The 17,801-nt window shown below is 57.6% G+C and overlaps 2 protein-coding genes across 7 annotated transcripts in view; one reads left to right on the top strand and one right to left on the bottom strand.

Annotated features, from left to right (window-relative positions):
* The window catches only part of CELF6 (CUGBP Elav-like family member 6), a 17,434-nt gene extending 5,667 nt beyond the window's left edge, over positions 1-11,767 (top strand). The window contains exons 1-12 of one of the 6 annotated variants that reach the window (XM_031061001.1): positions 4,233-4,250; positions 4,595-4,643; positions 6,095-6,223; positions 6,308-6,387; positions 6,840-6,983; positions 7,328-7,472; positions 7,554-7,703; positions 7,987-8,049; positions 8,838-8,918; positions 9,024-9,167; positions 10,249-10,398; positions 10,570-11,765. In XM_031061001.1, the coding sequence (XP_030916861.1) occupies positions 4,595-4,643; positions 6,095-6,223; positions 6,308-6,387; positions 6,840-6,983; positions 7,328-7,472; positions 7,554-7,703; positions 7,987-8,049; positions 8,838-8,918; positions 9,024-9,167; positions 10,249-10,376 (1,113 nt within the window). In that variant the 5' untranslated portion in view covers positions 4,233-4,250 and the 3' untranslated portion in view covers positions 10,377-10,398; positions 10,570-11,765. Of the gene's footprint in view, positions 1-4,232; positions 4,251-4,594; positions 4,644-6,094; positions 6,224-6,307; positions 6,388-6,839; positions 6,984-7,327; positions 7,473-7,553; positions 7,704-7,986; positions 8,050-8,837; positions 8,919-9,023; positions 9,168-10,248; positions 10,399-10,569 lie in introns of those variants that run through there. The other 5 variants (XM_005425898.2, XM_031060997.1, XM_005425903.3 and 2 more) reach the window with 5 other exon arrangements.
* A 1,525-nt stretch (positions 11,768-13,292) lies between these two features.
* PARP6 (poly(ADP-ribose) polymerase family member 6) overlaps positions 13,293-17,801 on the bottom strand; it is a 6,801-nt gene continuing 2,292 nt past the window's right edge. Inside the window, 15 exon segments of the mRNA XM_031060996.1 lie at positions 13,293-13,780; positions 13,858-13,942; positions 14,069-14,132; positions 14,230-14,309; positions 14,679-14,748; positions 14,920-14,992; positions 15,086-15,198; positions 15,608-15,656; positions 15,876-15,943; positions 16,087-16,152; positions 16,249-16,374; positions 16,452-16,544; positions 16,630-16,725; positions 17,087-17,140; positions 17,711-17,801. The exon segment at positions 17,711-17,801 is cut by the window's right edge and continues 39 nt beyond it. Of these exon segments, the coding sequence (XP_030916856.1) occupies positions 13,678-13,780; positions 13,858-13,942; positions 14,069-14,132; positions 14,230-14,309; positions 14,679-14,748; positions 14,920-14,992; positions 15,086-15,198; positions 15,608-15,656; positions 15,876-15,943; positions 16,087-16,152; positions 16,249-16,374; positions 16,452-16,544; positions 16,630-16,725; positions 17,087-17,140; positions 17,711-17,801 (1,231 nt within the window). The 3' untranslated portion in view covers positions 13,293-13,677.

Raw genomic sequence — 17,801 nt, 5'->3', positions numbered from 1 at the left:
CGCGCCGGGGTGGGGGGGCTGCACCGGAGGGGCTCTAGGAGGAATGTGGGTGATGGCGAAAGGGTGCATCTGCTCCCGGGGATGCTGTGCGGGAGCGGGGGTGATGGCGAGGGTGTGGATCCTTGCTCCTGGGGATGGGCATGGAGGGGTGTTAATGGTGAGCAGGGCGTATCTGCACACAGGGCTGGGGATGGAGCGGTGTTGGTGAGGGGGTGCTCCCAGGGATGGGCTGGGGATACAGCCGTGTTTGTGACCGGGGTGTAATTGCACACAGGGATGGTGGGTGTGAGTGGGGGTGATGGTGATGGAGTGTATCTGAACCCAGGGATGGGAATGAGGATGGAGCAGTGTTGGTGAGGGGGTGTATCTGCTCCCAGGCATAGGATATGGGGATGGAGTAGTGCTGGTGATCAGGGTGTATTTGCACACAGGGACGGGGATGGAGGGGTGTTGATGAGCAGGGTGAATGTGCACACAGGGTTGTGGCGTGTGAGTGGGCGTGTTGCAGGGTGTATCTGCACACAGGGATGAGGATGGAGGGGTGTTGGTGGGGAGGTGTATCTGCTCCCAGGGATGGGGTGGGCGGCTGTGGGTGTTGCAGGGTGTATCTGCACGCAGGGATGAGGATTGGGGGTGTTGGTGACAGGCTGTATCTGCTCCCAGGGATGGGTGTTGGGGATGGAGGAGTGTTGGTGAGCAGGGTGTATTTGCACAGAAGAATGGGGTTGGAGGGGTGTTGGTGAGGGGATGTATCTGCACCCACAGATGGGGCGTGTGGGTGTGAGTGTTGCTGTGCAGGGTGTATCTGCACCCAGGGATGGGGTGCATGTGTTGGTGATGAGGGTGTATTTGCACTCAGGGGTGGGGGCTCTGTGAGTGTGTGGCTGAGAGGGTGTATCTGCACCCAGGGAAAGGGAGGGTGTCAGCAGAGGGGTGTTGGTGATGTATCTGGACCCAGGGAGGCTGTGTATGGTGAGGGTGTCGGTGAGGAGGGTGTTCTGGCACCCAGGAGTGCTGGGGGGGTGGTGTTTGCAGGCAGGGATGGAGGATGATGGTGAGGAGGTGTATCTGCCCCCAGGGATGGGTTTGGTGTGTGTGCTGGCTGGAGGGTGCATTTTTCCACCGCAGCTGTGTGTGTGTGTGTGTGTGTGTGTGGTGCAGGTGTGCAAGGGGCAGTGCTCGGGGGGTGTTGCACCCGCAGGCGGTGCAGGGAGGGGTGTGTGCGTTGGCAGGGTGCAGCTTTGACCCCCGGGGGTGTGCAGGTGGGTGTGCAAGCACGTGGGTGTCTGTGTGTGTGGGAAGAGGAGCTTAGGGTGTCTTTGCCCACAGTGATGGTGACAGGGTGTGGGTGCACATGGGCTGGGGGATGGCAGCAGCGGGGGTGTGTGGGCACACAGGGTGTGACAGGGAGTGCAGGTGTGTGCAGGTGTTGTGCTGGGCTCTGGTGTGCACCGTGGCCGTGGGGATGGGATGTGGGTGTTGCTGGGGATGCCGTGAGCCCACGCAAGGTGTCTGTGTGCCCACAGAGGGCCCCCGGGGGTCCCACTATGGGTCCTGCTGCTACAACGGGGAAACTGAGGCAAGGGGCATTGTATCCGTGGTGCTGTCTGTGCATCCCAGGGTGCGTGCCCGTGGTTGTGTGTGATCCATGGCAGCAGGCAGGGTTCTGTGGGGTGCATGGCATGCAGCTTGGGGTTGTGCAGGTGCCCGTGGGGCTGTGTGCAGTGGCGCATGGGCACACGTGGGTGCTGGGACAGACGTGCGGTGTGCGCAGCGCTGTGTGGGCACACGTGTGCGGCTTCCGGGGTGTGCGACTGTGCCAGGGGGACTGGGGGTGGCTGTGCTTGGGCGGTGCTGGGGTCTGTGGTTGTGTTCAGAGGGGTGTGGGCGTGTGCAGGGTGTGCCAGGGTGGTCATACACGTGCAGGGTTGTGCAGTGGTGTGGCTGTCCCCAGGCTGGCTGTGTGGCCTGGCTGTGGGTTACCCCCAGGGCTCTGTCAAGGTATTCCTGTGATGAGTGACAGCCAGTACCTCGGTTCCTGTCTCCCTGGGGTGGCATGGACATGAGGCTCCCACAGGCACACGCTGCTCCACTGTCACCTGCCACCTCCGTCTCATTTGGGTGCATGGTGGCCTGCTGGATCCTCTGGCTGTTGGTTGTGAGGACAAGGAGGAGGAGTGTGATGCCAAGGAAGGAACAAAGGCCAGAAGTGACCCACTGAGCACATCCCCTGGCAGTGATTCTATGGGCTGGCTCTCCCTGGTATCCAGGTTCTTGGAGGGCTCCAAATTTGGGTGGGTGACAGTGCCTGAGCAGTCAGGAGATGGTTTAGCAACCGCTGGTGACCGCCTGTGCTGTGGAACACCAGTGGTTTGACCATGGGGTAGCTGGGGCTTTGTGAACTGATGATGATGATTGGTGCTGGAACACCCCAAGCAGGGTGTCACTATGTCCTTGGGGTGTGGGAGATGGATGGATGGATGGATGGATGGATGGATAGATGGATGGATGGATGGATGGATGCTGTGGGAGTGGAAAGGTGGGTGGTGGCAAGATGGAAGATGGATGGGCAGATGGAAGGGTGGTACAGGGATGGATGGGTGTTGGGGATATGGATGGGTGTTGGGAGGATGGATGGGTGTTGGGGGATGGATAGAGGATCTTGGCAATGTAGATGGATGCTATGGGAATGCATGGGTGTATGGGCATGGAGGTTGGGGATGTGGTTGGCTGCAGTGGGGATGGACAGGTATTCAGGGGTGGATGGATGGGTGTTGGTGATATAGATGGATGCTATGGGAACAAATGTGTGTTGAGAGGATGGGGATGTGAATGGGTTCTATGGGGAGGGGTAGATGCTATGGGAACGGGTGTTGGAGTATGGCTGGATGAATCCAGGGGGAAGATGGGTGTGTGGGTGATTGTGTGGGTGTCCAGGATGGATGAGTGGATGGATGGGTGTTGCAGGGCGGGCAGTTGGGTGTCAGGAGCAGGGGGAAATGCCTAGGTGGCTGTTTGGTGTGGGAGGATGGATAGAAGGCTGTGTGGACATGGTGCAGGGGTGCTGTGGGGACAATCAGGAGCTCTGGGTGCCACAGGGGGTCATCGAGCACCCTGTGGTGGGCACATCGTGATGTCAAGGGTGCCAAAACCCCCTTCTGGGGGTGTCTAGAGGCCAAGACAATTTCTCCTTGGTGTGGTGTGGCAGCTCTGGGGTAGGTTAGCTGGTCCCCGAGGCCTGACATTTATAAACATCAGCCGCTCCCGGGGAATCAATACAGTTTAATAACCGGCGAGCGGAGACGGGAGACACATCAAAATGACACTCTGCGGCTCCGTAAATGTTATTCTAAATCATCCTCACTGGGTTTATTACATTAAGCATACAGCAGCGGGCATGGGAAATTTATTCCATCAAAGGCCATCACGCTGGTAAATGGGGCTGGCAGGTCAGTGGAGGGGTGCAGCTCCCCCCCAAAATGGGGTTCCCTCCTCCCAGCTGTGACAGAGATGTGAGGGACAGCAGGGTTCTGGGTTTAGGGTCTCGGTGCTGTCACAGCCTCCGGAGCTTGGGGTGAGCCAAATCCTGCCCCTACACAAGGTGGATGTTTGGGGGACTGGTGACATAATGGGTGACACTGTGAGGTGTCCCTCGGTGCCACTCTGTGCCATCCCATGACTCCTGGGGACTCAATCCCTTCCCTGGACCATCCCCAGCTCTGCGCTGACATTTCTCTCCACGTTTCCCTGGAGATGAGGCGGTTGCTGTGGAAACCTCCCTCCTCTTCTCTCTTACCCATCCTCTTCCTCACCCTGATGTGGGGGGGACTGTCTCTGCCCCTATCCATCCCCAAAATTTAGGGAGCCCTACCAGGGTGCAGCGGGGGGCACCTGGGATGGGGTCGCACACACACGTGGGGGCGACCGTGCCCGTGTGTCCTCAGGGCGTGTTCGTGTGCGCGCCCCCGCGCCGTCATGTGTGACATCTCGCTGTTGCCGTGGCGACCCCATCGAGCACATGGCTCAGGCTCCGCAGCATCGCGGGGGAAGCATGCTTGTTGCCATGGAAACGGCCATAATTGTAGCATTTTTCGGCTAAAAGAGGGGAAAAAGGAGGGGGAGAGAGGAGGAGGAATGGCTCCATGGGGCAGCAGGCCAGGGATGTGCCTGCCAGCCCAGCGTGTCCTGCTGCACACGGGTGTCACACTCGTGGGTGCACATGGCGGTGACAAGGAGGTGGCCAAATTTGGGTGAGGTTTGGGAAAAGGAGGGCAATGGTGCCAGAGGGGCCGGGGCTGGCGGGGTGCTACTTCTGCCTCTGCAGTCCTTTGCAGTCGAGGAAAGCAGGCAGGCGGCCAAGCCTGGCACTGGCAGCCCCGCGGGCGCCTGCAGCACTGGGTGCCCATAGCCAGGGCCAGAGAATTGCCCTTTGCACATGGCATCCCCGGGTCTCTGTGGCCACAAGCTGCAGATCTGTTCATGCACGTCCCTCCCCTTTCCCAGCTCCCGGTGCCAGTCATTGGCCAAATCCTGCTGTTCCCCATGGAAAGGGTTCAGGGGCCCCCACACTGACCTGCTCTTGCTTGTGTTGCAGATGAACCGCCCCATCCAGGTGAAGCCGGCCGACAGCGAGGGCCGAGGAGGTAGGTCTTCAATTCTCCAGGTGCCTGGCATGGGCTGGGGGGCACAGGGTCGCCCGGGGGGTGATGGGGGACATGGTGGCATCATGAGGGCTGCTGTGTGAAGGTTGGTTTGCAGAGAAATCCAGGAAAGGATCTGCCTTTGCTGGTGGCATCCAAACCTGGATGCAGAGCAAATGCCATCTTCTCTCTCCCTGTCTGGTCAGCTGGGGGGAGCATCCTGATATCATCCTGGGAATGTCCTGACATCATACCATGAGCATCCCAACATCCTGGGGGGTAGAGCCAGCCAGCCATTCTCCCTCACCACCTGAATTTGCCAAAAATGCAATTCCCTCTCCAGAGCTGCCTGTGGAGACCCCAGGGCAGGAGTTGGCTGCATATGGCCCAAGCCCTCTCAAACTACCACCCCCCCAAATTCTTTGTGACATTTGCCCCTCATTGGGCTGTGGCATTGCCAGGCTGAGGTGATTATTTGGGCAAAATCGCAGGAATTGGATCAAAATCCCACATCTGTTGTGTTGCTGGGCAGGTAGGCGCTATTGGACATGCAGGATGCTCTCATGGGGCCACCTGCACTTGGCAGGATGGCTAGGGTAGCTCCCCCCTCATCCAAACCCTGTTATTAAACACACTGGGAGCTGGTCCCAGCATGTCCCAGAGGGACCTGGCAAATAAATTACCCACTTACCGAGCGTAATTGGGGAAGGATTAAAAATCGATGGGTGAGCTGGGGCTCCCGTCTCCAGCCCCCTCACCCAGGAGGCGACGCTGGGCTGCCCAGCCCACTCCCCCTGGAAGGTGCTTTATGTTTAACTAGATAACACACGAGCCCTATTCCCTTAACTAATTTTCCTGGTACCTTAACGGACTAAGCATTCATTGTCTCCTGCCATTATTTATTTATTTCCCCAGCAACGCTCTTGACAGGGCACCTTATTTCCTTTGTCAAATGCCATTAGCGTGCGGCGGGAGCGCGTGGCCGCACAAGACAGATGCTGGTAATAATCATGAAATTCTCATTATTTACTATCCCTTCTCTTGTGTTTGGGTTATTGATGTCCCCTGGGCACGGCTGGAGGCTGTGGGTTGTTCTGCGAGTCGATCACACGAGGGTGATCACCTCCAGTTTGTGGATTCTCTTTGTTCCACCGCATCCCACCCCAGTGCTGGGGGAGCCAGCCCCCCCATCCCTGGGAAAAGCCTCAGCTCCACTCCCTAAAGCAATGGCTCTTCCAGGACTCACCCCTCAGCAATTTCCCCACAGGAGAGGTTTTCCTATCCTGAGTGTTCTGTAGGATGGAGATGATAAGCCCAGCACCTTCTCCATGGGATCGGTGTCGCTTCCTCCCTCTGATGTCACTTGGCTCCTTCCCCTCCATACACCATTTTTGGTGAGGGGTTGGGATGGTAAGTGACCTCCCACTCTCTGATGGGTTTGGTTTTGTTTTTAGAAGACAGGAAGCTCTTTGTGGGCATGCTGGGGAAGCAGCAGAGTGAGGACGATGTCCGCCGCCTCTTTGAGCCCTTCGGCCAGATTGAGGAATGCACCATCCTCCGAGGGCCTGATGGAGCCAGCAAAGGTGGGCTTTGGGGCACCAGGTGGGCACCCTATGGACCCACAATGGCCAAATCCAACCTGTCCCATGTTCCCTCTGTTCCCTTAGGTTGTGCCTTTGTGAAATACGGCAGCCACGCCGAGGCACAGGCTGCCATCAACAGCCTGCATGGCAGCCAAACTATGCCGGTAAGTGCCAGGCTCACACCCTGCCCTGGCTGACCCCACGCTGCCTGCTTAATCCAATCACCCACTAATTTGATCCTCAGTCTAATTGCATCAAAATCCTACAGACTGGCAATTTGTTGGCCACATCACCCCAGGTTCCTCCTTGCCAAGGTGCTGAGCCCTAGAGGTGGGGCTAATTCTCTCCATGCCAGAGAAAGGGGCAGTTTAATTAACGCTGAAGGTCAGAATTGTGGACAAGGAAAGGGAAAGGAAGCAGAGGTCAGGGAGCTGCCACTGGGGAGAAAAACTGGCTATAATTAAACCTCACATTGATCACTGGTTGCTGCTGCCAAGCTGGGCAGCGTCCCCAGGGCTGAGGCTGCTGCGGATGCTGCGAGCCACGCCCACAGCAGGTACAAAGTTTGGGGCATTGCTGTGCTCCCACCATCAGCCCCACCTTCCCCCCACCTCAGGGCGCCTCATCCAGCCTGGTGGTGAAGTTTGCAGACACGGATAAGGAGAGGACCCTGCGGCGGATGCATCAGATGGCGGGGCAGCTGGGTATCTTCAACCCCATGACCATCCAGTTCGGTGCCTACGGGGCCTACACGCAAGCGGTAGGAGCTGGTGCAGACTGGGGGCTCTGGGGGACCCCCGTGGGTAGAGGGCTGGTTTGGCCCATGAAAGCACCAGTGCCAGGGTGTGTGGATGCCTGGGAGGGCTGGTGTATCCCTGTTTAAGGGCAGATGCAAGGCTTCCTGCCCACAGCTGAGGGTGGTTGTAGGGTTCAGTGGTCCCATATTTAGCATCACCAAGACCAAGGCTCCTGTCCCTGGGTCTGGCAGCAGGTGGCATTTATCCCTCTGAATCCACACAAAGCAGAGATGCTGATTTGCCCTCCCCTCTCTCTCCTTCTCTCTGCCTCCTGCATTCTGTCCCCTTTCCCCCTTGTTTCTCAAAGATCATGCAGCAGCAGGCAGCCCTGATGGCGGCTGCACAGGGCACCTGCCTCAACCCCATGGCTGCCATCGCTGCCGCCCAGATGCAACAAATGGCCGCCTTCAATGTCAGCGGGCTGGTGGCTGCCCCCCTCACTCCCTCTTCAGGTAGGACCCTCGCATTTGCCACTTGACATCCTCGGGGGGGACTCTCGGGGTGGTGCCGGCCCTGACGCCACGCTCCCGCAGGTACAAGCACCCCTCCGGGCATCAGCACGGCGCCGGTGCCCAGCATTGCCACGCCCATTGGGGTGAACGGCTTCAGCCCGCTGCCGCCCCAGACCAACGGGCAGCCCGCCTCCGAGACCATCTACACCAATGGCATCCACCCCTACCCAGGTACAGCCCTCCGGGGGCTCCGCCACGCCCCCCGCTAGGGGAGTGTGCTTGGCTCATGCGGGATGCTCGCGGGGTGCTCCCCATCCGAGGAACACGCTGGATGAACCCGCCGTGTGCTCCCGTGGCATCACTGCAGGGAGGAGGGAATTCAGGCAGGGAGCAGCTCTGCCCCTCCATGGCGGCACTTGGTCAGGAGCCCTTTCCCATGGGAGCTGTGCATGCATCCATCCCTGGCTTTCTCTGGCTTATTCTATCTTCCTTCTCCTTTCTCTTCTCTTCCCAGCTCAAAGCCCCACGGTGGCAGACCCCCTCCAGCAGGCCTACGCCGGCATGCAGCACTATGCAGGTCTCAAACTTCGCTTCCCACTCCTTCCCTCTCTCCCCTCTTTGCTCTTCACTGTTATTTTTGGGAGGTGAACATCACCCTGGGGTTGAACATTGGGCTGGGGCAGCGTATTTGGGCATGGATTCATGAGGGGAGCAGCAGGTGCTGAGCCCTGGCAGGAGCTCCAGGGTGGCAATGCTGATGAAAGCACCATCCCCTCATCCCACTGGCTCCTGTTATGGCCCCCCGTGCAAATTTTGGATGGTGCAAAGTGAATTTTAATACCCATGGGGCTGAGATAACTCCATGGGGGAGCCCTGGCAGTGGTACTGAGAAGAGGGGGCAAGATTTGGGAGGGGCCACCTCCACACCAAGACACCAAAAATGTTTGGATGTTTATCACGTGGCCAAGTCTGATGGCCAAGGACATAGGCCATGGAGGGAAAAGAGTCAGAGCTTCCCATGGAAATATGTCAAGCCCAGCAGCCATTTAATTAGGAGCACTGACAGCAATGTCCAGATTTGCAACAGAAAATCAAGTTTTGGACCCCAAATCCTTGGGGTTTTTCAGCCAAACGTACCATCTTTCCTCAGCCTTGAGGCTATATTACTGCTATCACCAGCTTTTCTCCTGGGAGAACTGTTCCCACATCCCTGGTGTGTCGGGAGGGGTGGGAAGGGCAGAGCCAGCAGCTGTGAGGCAGGAGAGGCCCCTCGATGGCAGGTGGCAGCAGGGGACCAGCCTGTCCCAGCCCTCTCCATGGCTGGGGCAGGTGCCATGGCCTCAGCTTGTTGTTTCTCTCTTCCAGCAGCATATCCCACTGCCTACGCTCCCATCAGCCAAGCCTTTCCCCAGCAAGCACCTCTCATCCCGCAGCAGCAGAGAGAAGGTGAGGGGTGGGGGTCACCCCATGTGGGGCCGGTGGCTCCTCGGCGTCCCCCCGGGGTGACCCCACCTTGTAGCTGACATGTCCTGTCCTTTGTGTGTCACCCAGGTCCCGAGGGCTGTAACCTGTTTATTTATCACCTGCCCCAGGAGTTCGGGGACGCGGAGCTCACGCAGATGTTTTTGCCTTTCGGCAACGTCATCTCTGCCAAAGTCTTTGTGGACCGTGCCACCAACCAGAGTAAATGCTTTGGTAAGTCCCAGGGTGTGGCTCTCCCTGGTGTCCCACCTCAGGGCTCCAGCTCTTCCCAGTCCCCAGCACAAGGTTCCAGCTACCTTTAACATCGCAGCTTGGAGCTCTGGCTCTTGCTCAACATCTCAACTCAGGGGTCTGGCTCTCTTCAGCATCCCGTTTTAAATATCTGATGCTCCTTGACATCCCAGCTCTTACCAGTATCCAGCTCCAGAGTCCCATTGTTTCTGGTCTCCAGCCTGGAGGTCCAGCTCTCCTAATATCCTGGCTCAGGAGGTCTGTCTGTCCCAAAATCCCAGCTCAAGGGTTTGGCACTCCCAGTCTTCCCAGCTCGGGAGTCTGGCTCTTCTGGACAGCCCAGCGCAGAGCATCTCCATCTCGGGTGTCCAACTCTCCCTGAAGTCCCTGCTTGAGGGTCTGTCTCTGCACCATCTCATCTTGGGGATCTCTTCCCCTAGTCTCTCAGATGTCTGTGTCTCCCTGCTGTCCCTTCCTTGGGGTCCAACTCTCCCTATGTCCCCAGCTCAGGGATCTGTATCTCCCTCTCACAGACCTCAGTGTCCCCATAGACTCTTTCACTGTGGTGTCTTTGGAGGCCCTATCACCTCAAAGTCTCTGCAGACCTGGCCTACAGGCATCTCCTGAACTCACACATCCCAATCCTGGTGTCCCCACAAAGCCCATCACTCTGCTATCTCCACATACCTGCAGACCTTGGTGTCCCCCCAGACGCCATCACTCAGTGTCCCTGCAGCCCCTATCACTTTAACAGACCCTGTCACCCCAGTGACCCCACAAATCCCATGTAGTAGTGTCCCTGCAGATGACTCCAGTAACCTATGGACCCTCTTATGCTGCTGTCCTCACAGCCTTGTCAGCTCAAGGTGACCTCAGTGTCCCTGCAGGTGCCATCACCTGTCACGCACTCCCCTGCAATCCAGGGCTGTGATGTTACCCAAGGACCCCCTCTCCCAGCACTCCCAAACCAGGAGCTTCCCACAGGATTTCAGTGCCTGGGTTGAGGCAAGGCAGCTGCCTGTGATGTGTGTGGTGACAAGCCCCTGTGTCCCCTCCCTGCCAGGTTTCGTCAGTTTTGACAATCCGACGAGTGCTCAGGCGGCCATTCAGGCCATGAATGGCTTCCAGATCGGCATGAAGAGGCTAAAAGTGCAGCTAAAGCGGCCAAAAGACGCCAACAGACCCTACTGACCCCAGCTCAGCCTGCGGAGAGGTGAGGGGCCTGGCTGGTCATGGAGCATCCCCCTGTCCCCATGTTACATCCCGCGTGTGGGCGGAGATCTCTACCTGGCACCACCCAGCTAAAGGATGTGGGTCCCTCCCTCCATCCTTCCTTCCCTCCATCCCCCAGCAGGAGGCTGACAGCCATTTCCTTCTGTTCCAGGTCGGACGTCCCGCAGTGTCTGACGACTTTCCCCTTCCCCAAGTGCAGTATCCAAACCCGTAACTCTCTTTCTTTGCAACACATCCCGGAGGAGGAAAAGGAGGAGGAGGAGGAGGTGAAGGAGAAAACGGCAAAGAAGAGAGCGTTTTGGTCGTAGCTTTTCCTTTTTGAATTTTTTCCCAAACTGGTCTTGTTTGTTGTTTAACGGGAATGAGAGGAAGACAAGGAAGGAGGGGAGCGATGCAGGGCCGGGGCTGCGATTCGCTGCCGGCCGCTCGCCGGGACTCACCGGATCCCTCACTGGGAGCAAGGCTGATGGCTCCGGGCAGCCGGGCCACGATCTACCTTTGTTTTTTGGGTTTTTTTTAAAGCACTCATTTGCTGCTACCGATTTCCCAGGAGAAACGAGGAAAAGAGGCTCCAAATGGATTCTTAAACCAAAGCCGGTGGGACGGGACCAGCCTCGGGCGCTTCACCTGGAGGATGTTTGTTTGGATGATAAAGAAAAATGGCAAGATTTTCCTTTTTCCCTGCATTGGGAAAAAAAAAAAAGAAGGATCAAAGTATGTTGGACTTATAGAAGATATATATAAATAAGTATATATATATATATCCCATGGAGCAGGGTGGCGGGACACACGCTTCCCCTGCTTGTCACTGGCACAGGGACATAGGATTACTTGTTTCAGAGTCATATCATTCCTTAGAGTTTAGGGACCAAAGGACTATTGCTTTTTTTAAATATATCTATAAATAAATTAATTTAAAAAAAAACAAAACAAAACACACAAAAAAACTTCGGGAAAGGAGGAGAAAATCCAACAAAAATTAAGAAGGTTGAGTAAAACCCTCGGGCATTCAGAGCCACGAGCGTTTCCTACAGGGCTCGGATTTGGGGGGTTCAAGGGCTCGGTTTCGGGGGCCAGTTCATGGCTGGGGATTGGGGGGATGCAGAGGGGATTTCAGGGGGGGACTGCAGTGGCTCCCCCAGCTCCCTGGCCCAGGGGGGGTTGGAGCCCCTCGGTCACCTCTGGCAGAGGGTGGAGTGATGTGGTTCTTTGCATTTTGGGTTGGTTTGGGGGGATTTTTGGGTTGGGTTTTTTTTTTTCAGCCAAAAAAACTTAAAAAAAAAAGAAAAATGTGAGGTTTCGGCCGAAATGAAGTGAAGCGAAATAAACTTATTTTGTCAAAATCGTCACCTTCGTTGGTTCTTTGGAGCAATCGCTGCCGCGTCCACTCCCAAACACAACACCCGGGCCCCCTTTATGGTCAGCTCAGCTCCAGCTGGGCTGGAGCATCCACCAGGATTTGGTGAAGCTGGGAGAGCACCACAGGCATCTCTTTTATTTGCTTTTTCACAGGAATTGCTATTTTTTGGAGGAATTCACCCTGGCTGCAGAGGGAATCAGGACAGGATACAGCCCTGTGGTTTCACTGATCTTTCCAAGAGACAGAGAGATGAGCTTCAGAGAGATGTGGCCATGTCCCATGAGATATCCCTTCGCACTTGTGGGTACACCTGAGTGACTGCCATGATCCCAGGAAAGTGACTTATTTTTTATTTGAGGAAGAAACCCCAAACCCCACAAATTTAAGCAACCCTCTCCCACCAAGGGGTAGGTGGCAAGGCCAGGGGCGAGGGAACGGCCACCAGCCCAGGTTTGGGTGGCCCTTGGATACTTGGAGCAGCCAGTGTGGGACAAGTGGGGATAGCCAGATGTTGGGATCCAGGGGGGACAGAGGACAGGGATGTGCCAGAAGTGACACTGAGTGCACCCATTGGTGTAATGAACCTGTCAGGACTCAGGTGGTGACTCTACCAAAACCAGGATAATTCTTAGATCGGTTCTTAAATTTCATCATAAATCCTGGCTGAAATCATGGCCTTGTGCTGCTGGGACTGACCTGGAGAGCCCCTGGACTGTGGGGACCAGCAGTGCCCAGCCCCCTCTGCCTGCCCTGAGCCCTGGCAGCCTCTGGGCTATCTCTGCTAGCTTTCCATCCAGGTTTGGGTGTAGCAGGATGCAGCTGTGCTGGCACTGCCTGCGTGTCCATGGAATTACTGGGATGGGCTTGGACTGAAACAAAATGCTGTCCCTGGGAAGTTCCTTCTCATTTGAATCTCTTCTGCAGCACCAGTGCCTGGGGGGCTGCTCCACGAGGTCCCATGTTCCCATCCCTGAGGCACAATCCCTTCTCCATCGTGTTCCGCCTCCACAGCACCATCCCTTTGCCATGGTGTGATGGGGGAGTAGCTCCCTCCCAGCCCTATCCCAAAGCTGCATCAATTCTCTATGGCACTTCCCCATCATCCCACCCCTTTCCCTCAATTCTTTCCCTTCCCTATGAAGGGATTCCTTTCCTTTCAGCATGATCACCCTTCCCCTCAATCCCATCCCTACCCCAAGATACCACTCCCTTGTTTCCCACCTCTTCTCTACAATCTTATCCTTTCCTCATGCTCCCATCCCTTACCTGTGCTCCCATTCCTTCCCCAGGTTCCAGTCCCTTCCCTGTGCCCCTATTCCTCCCTCACACTCCCACCCCCTCCCTTAAATCCCACTCCTTTCCCATGACCCCATCCCATCCCTTTCCTGCAATCCCATCCCTTTCCTGTGCCCCTTTCCTCACAATCCCATTCCCACCCTGTACCCCCATCCCTTCCACAGCATCCCCTTCCCATACCCCACACTTTAATTCCGAGTTAAATCCACAAACACTGATTCCTTTTCTCTTTTTTTTTTCCTATGTTTTTGGGTTTGTTTTGGTCGTTTGTTTTTTTTTTTTTTTGCTTCAGTTTCTCATCGTTGATAAAAACGCCGTCGCTGCCAAAGCCAGGAGGGGCCGTCCCCAGCCACGCTGGACCCACGGCTCCTTCTCCAGGCTGCCACAGAGTTGGGGACAGTGGGAAGGGGACAGGGAGGGGATAAGGGACCGCTGAACCTGCCTGGTGCTCACAGGGTGCCCAACGCCTATGTACAGGTGGAGCCGCCGGTGTTGCCCCGGCTCTGCCCTGCCTGGGGGGCTCAAAACCTGCTCGGCCCCTGCCCAGCCTTGCCCGGGGGCTCACTCGGTGCCCGGGGGGTCCCAGGGTGCCACCGCCACCGCTCAGTTTGTGTACACCTGAGTCCCGATCACACGCATGATCTCCTTCTGGATTTTGGGGTCCTGAGTATTGATATTGGCATCTCCCACTTGGCCATCTTCGTACCTGCAGGAGGAGAAGGGGGTCAGGGGGGTTCTGTGGGGGTCCCGCAGGTGCGGCAGGGTGGGCACAGCCGGACTCACACAAAGAAGAAGCGTGTGCAGACGTGGTCCGAGACAGGGCAGACCCAGATGTTGCCGTGTTTCTGCAGGTCCTTGGAGGTGATCACTGCGGGGGCAAGGGGCTGTTGGAGATGGGACAGGGGACAGAGGGCCTGTCCTTCCATCCCTCCACCCACCTGGTGAGCCCAAGGGTGCTGCCTGTCCCCCCCCATTATCCCCCACATCCCCACACCTTCGCAAAGCGCGATGCAGTTCAGGTTGCGGCTCTGGAGGAAGCGGGACTGGATGGAGCGGGTCTGTGGGAAGAGCAGCCCGTGTTACCACCCTGTCCCAAACACCCATGGGTGCCATGTCCCCATTGCCATCCTGCCCCGGTGTCCCCTGGCCCATCACCTGGGGGATCGTGTTCATCCGGTTGTACCGCTGCACCAGCTCATCCTTGGACGGCATCCGGTGCTGCCCTTTCCCCATTCCTGTGGAAGAAGCAAGAAGGGGCTGTCAGTCTCTCAGGGAACACTCTGGAGTGAAGTGGGGACACATGCCACAGACAGGGATTGCCACCCTCAGTGCTCCTGAGCCCTGGGAACCCCCCAAAAATGTGTGCAGCAGCTTCTGAAGCCTAGAACATGTTGAGGGTTTGATTCTTTGGAGTGTGGGAAAGCCCCATCCTGGCTGGGAAAAGGCTGGTGTGTTGGGATGGATATGGGATGCTGCCACTCCTGAGCAGCTTCTCCAGGCAGCTCGATGCCAAACCTCTCCAGGCCCATGCAGGGAGTGGGAATGGGAGCACAGGCAGGACTGGGCAGCACAGGCAGGACTGGACAGTGCAGGCAGCCTCTTACCTGAGTATCCAAAGGAAATACTGGAGATGGGGCTCAGATAGATGCCCTTGCCATAGGCTGCTCCATGCAGCTTGCGGGAAAATACCAGGGTGAGCGTGGTGGGATCACCCCGACAGTTCAGGCACGGCGGTAGTGAAGGAAGCCTGGCACTTCCCAATGTCTGCTCCCTCCCCACCCTCCTGCCCCCTCCCTGCCTGCCTGCTGCCCTGGGGTGTGCTGGGTGCAGGGAGCAGACCGGTACCTGCAGTTTGGTGTAGGAGGCGTTGACCAGCCCGTTGCGGAGGATGGAATGCCAGTTCTCAATGTGAGAGCCACTGCAAAGAGCCAGCCCCACATCAGCCATCATCCCTCAGCCCCAGGGCACCCACCCGGGGGGCTCCCACCATCCCCCTGCCTTGGGAACTCACTGGAAAGCAAAGGTGCTGCCGTAGAGTTTCTTGGCCGTGCGGAACCGAGCTTCCTTGGCCGGGGGGCTGCTGAGCAGGAGGAACTGGTGGGAGGTGTGCATGAACTTCAGCTGCTACCAGGGGAACGGGAAGAGCAGCGGCAGTGCCGGCAGGAGAGAGGACAGACAGACAGACAGAGATCATGCACGGCCGCCCGGCCCTGGATCTAGCCCAGCCTGGCTTTGGTGACTCCAAGTTTGCCAGAAGGGTCCTTTGCATGCCTGTCTTGCCCCCATCCCACAGCCTGTGTAAAACATCCCCCTTCCTATATCCCTGTCCTGACTCCCATATCTCCCAGGCTAGAACCCCACCCAGAGGGATCCATCCCACATCCCAGACCCTTCCATTGCTCATCCCATATCCTTACATGACTTATCCTGCAGCCCAGAGCCTACATCCCATCTCCTGTATCCCTCCATTCCACCTCCCATACTCCATACCCTTTATCCCACACCCCACCTGGAGCCTAGCCTGGCCCCTTACCCTGCTGAGAGGCAGCTTGACAATGTGGGATCTGTTGCTGGAGATTATCCTTGGGAAGAGGAGGAGGAAGAGGAGGAGAGTCAGAAAAGGTGGTCCCAAATCTGCCCCGAGATTATTAGATGCTCGTGACCCCCCCAAAAGAAAGGTGATGAGAGGGTTGTGCCCCAGATACCTGGCTGCCCCCCACTCCATCCCATGTCCTGGGGAATGTGGGGCAGTGGAAGGGACAAGGGGCAGCAGGAGAGGGCTGCAGCACCCTCAGCCTTACCACTGCAGGAGGGGATGTGCCAGGGGGTCCAGCTTGTCCATCTGCTTCTTGATCTCCAGGTAGGACCCCTGGCAGGGGCAAGATGGGGTACAGGTGGGTCTCCCAGCACCCACCCAGCCATGGGCAGATGGAGATCAGCACCAAAATGCCACTCCCAGCTTGGATCCCACACTGGGGAGGTCACATGGGGCTGTGGGACCACGCCACATACCTGGGTCATCTCCCGGATGGACATCACACTGTCCAGGGCCTTCTGCAGCCGCTCGTAGTTCTTCTTCTGCACATGGGGCAGGAGAGGAGTGGCCATCAGAGGGGTCTTTGGGGCTCCCCATCACCCCCTGGTGTGGGGGAGCATTGTCCCCCCAGTGGTTACCTTGGGGTTGAAGGCCAGAGTTTTGGGGTCGTTGGGGTCCACCACAGAGGGGTAAGGCTCAAAGATGATGCTCTTGCGAGGGGACTCGAGGGCAGCGCGGCACATGGCCACCAGCAGGTCCACCACCTTGGGGCAGAGCAGGGACTGAAGGACAGCCCAGCCCCCATGGGACTGGGGAGGGTCATCACCATGCCCAGCCCTACCTCAGCGCCCGTGGCCACCTCCTCGGCCGCGCCGGACATGACGCCCAGCGTGTAGAAGGAGAAGACGCAGAGCTCCCGGGTGCACACGGCTGGCTGTGGAGGGGACAGGAGAGTGCTGAGTGTCAGGGATGGTGACACAGGGACACAGCCCGCACCTGACCTGGCCCTGCCACCCCACCTTCAGCATGGAGCCGTTCTGGAAGACGTGCTGCTCGTCACACACCACGCAGTACTCATTGAGCGTCGGGATCCGCTGCTCTGCATACTTCATGATCTGAGGGGCAGGACGGAGGGAGGGAGTCAGGCCCTGCTGTAGGCATGGAGCATGGGGGATGCTCCAGGCAGTAGGATGGGGATGAGTGGGACCCTGGTCAGTGGGGAGGATGATATGGGCAGTGGAGTGTGCATAAGTGAGATGTGGGGCACTGGGGATGATGTTCCAGGCAATGGGACAGGGCTGAGTGTGATGTGGAACAGCGAGAAGGACACTCTGGGCATCAGGATAAGGATGAGCAGGACATGGGGTAGTGAGGAGAATGCTCCAGATAGCAGGACGTGGATAAGTGGGAAGTGGGACAGTGGGGAAGGATGCTCTGGGCAGCAGGCTGAGGATGAGCAGGATGCAGGACTCTCACCTGCACGAGGAAGCCGTACTCCAGCGTGGGGATGTTCTTGCAGTGGCCGCCGACCTGTGACAGAGCCAGAGCGGGGCCAGCTGCATTATCCCCCTTCCCACACACAGCCCCAGCTCTGCATGGCACAGGCAGCCCCCAGCTCCCCCCAGCACAGCAGGACTCCCAACACACCAAAACCCTGGCACAGGAAAACTCCTGACATTCCAATGTGCCCTGGCACAGTGAGACCCCCAACATGCCAACCCCCTCCCAACACAGCAGGACCCCCAACATCCCAACACCCCCAACACAGTGGGACCCCCAACATGCCAACATTCCATCATACCCCTGCCACAGCAGGACCCCCAACATGCCAACATTCTCCACCACAGCAGGACCCCCAACATGCCAACATTCCCTGGCACAGCAGGGAAGCAGCACCAGGAGTGGGGTAAAATCCCACTGGACCCTACAGCCAGGCCCCAGCTCCCCAAGATCATCCAAGACTGGAGACAAGAAACCCTGCAGGGGCTCCCCCTATCCCATGGGGGTCCCAGCACCCCAAAATAAACAATCTGACCCCAGAGGAGCCCCTGAGAAGGGGAAAGAAGAGAAAAGCAAACCCCAAGGCGGGGTGGCACCCACCAGGATGTTGAAGGGGGCAACACCTGCCTGGGTGCTGGCGGGTGGGGAGCCGAAAACTTCCACCTTGGGATTCTTCACCATGCAGGACACC

Source organism: Geospiza fortis, unplaced genomic scaffold, assembly GCF_000277835.1.
Source record: "Geospiza fortis unplaced genomic scaffold, GeoFor_1.0 scaffold317, whole genome shotgun sequence".
NCBI lineage: Eukaryota > Metazoa > Chordata > Aves > Passeriformes > Thraupidae > Geospiza > Geospiza fortis.
Note: the sequence above shows the minus strand (reverse complement) of the source record. Positions and strands in the feature narration are given on the sequence as shown.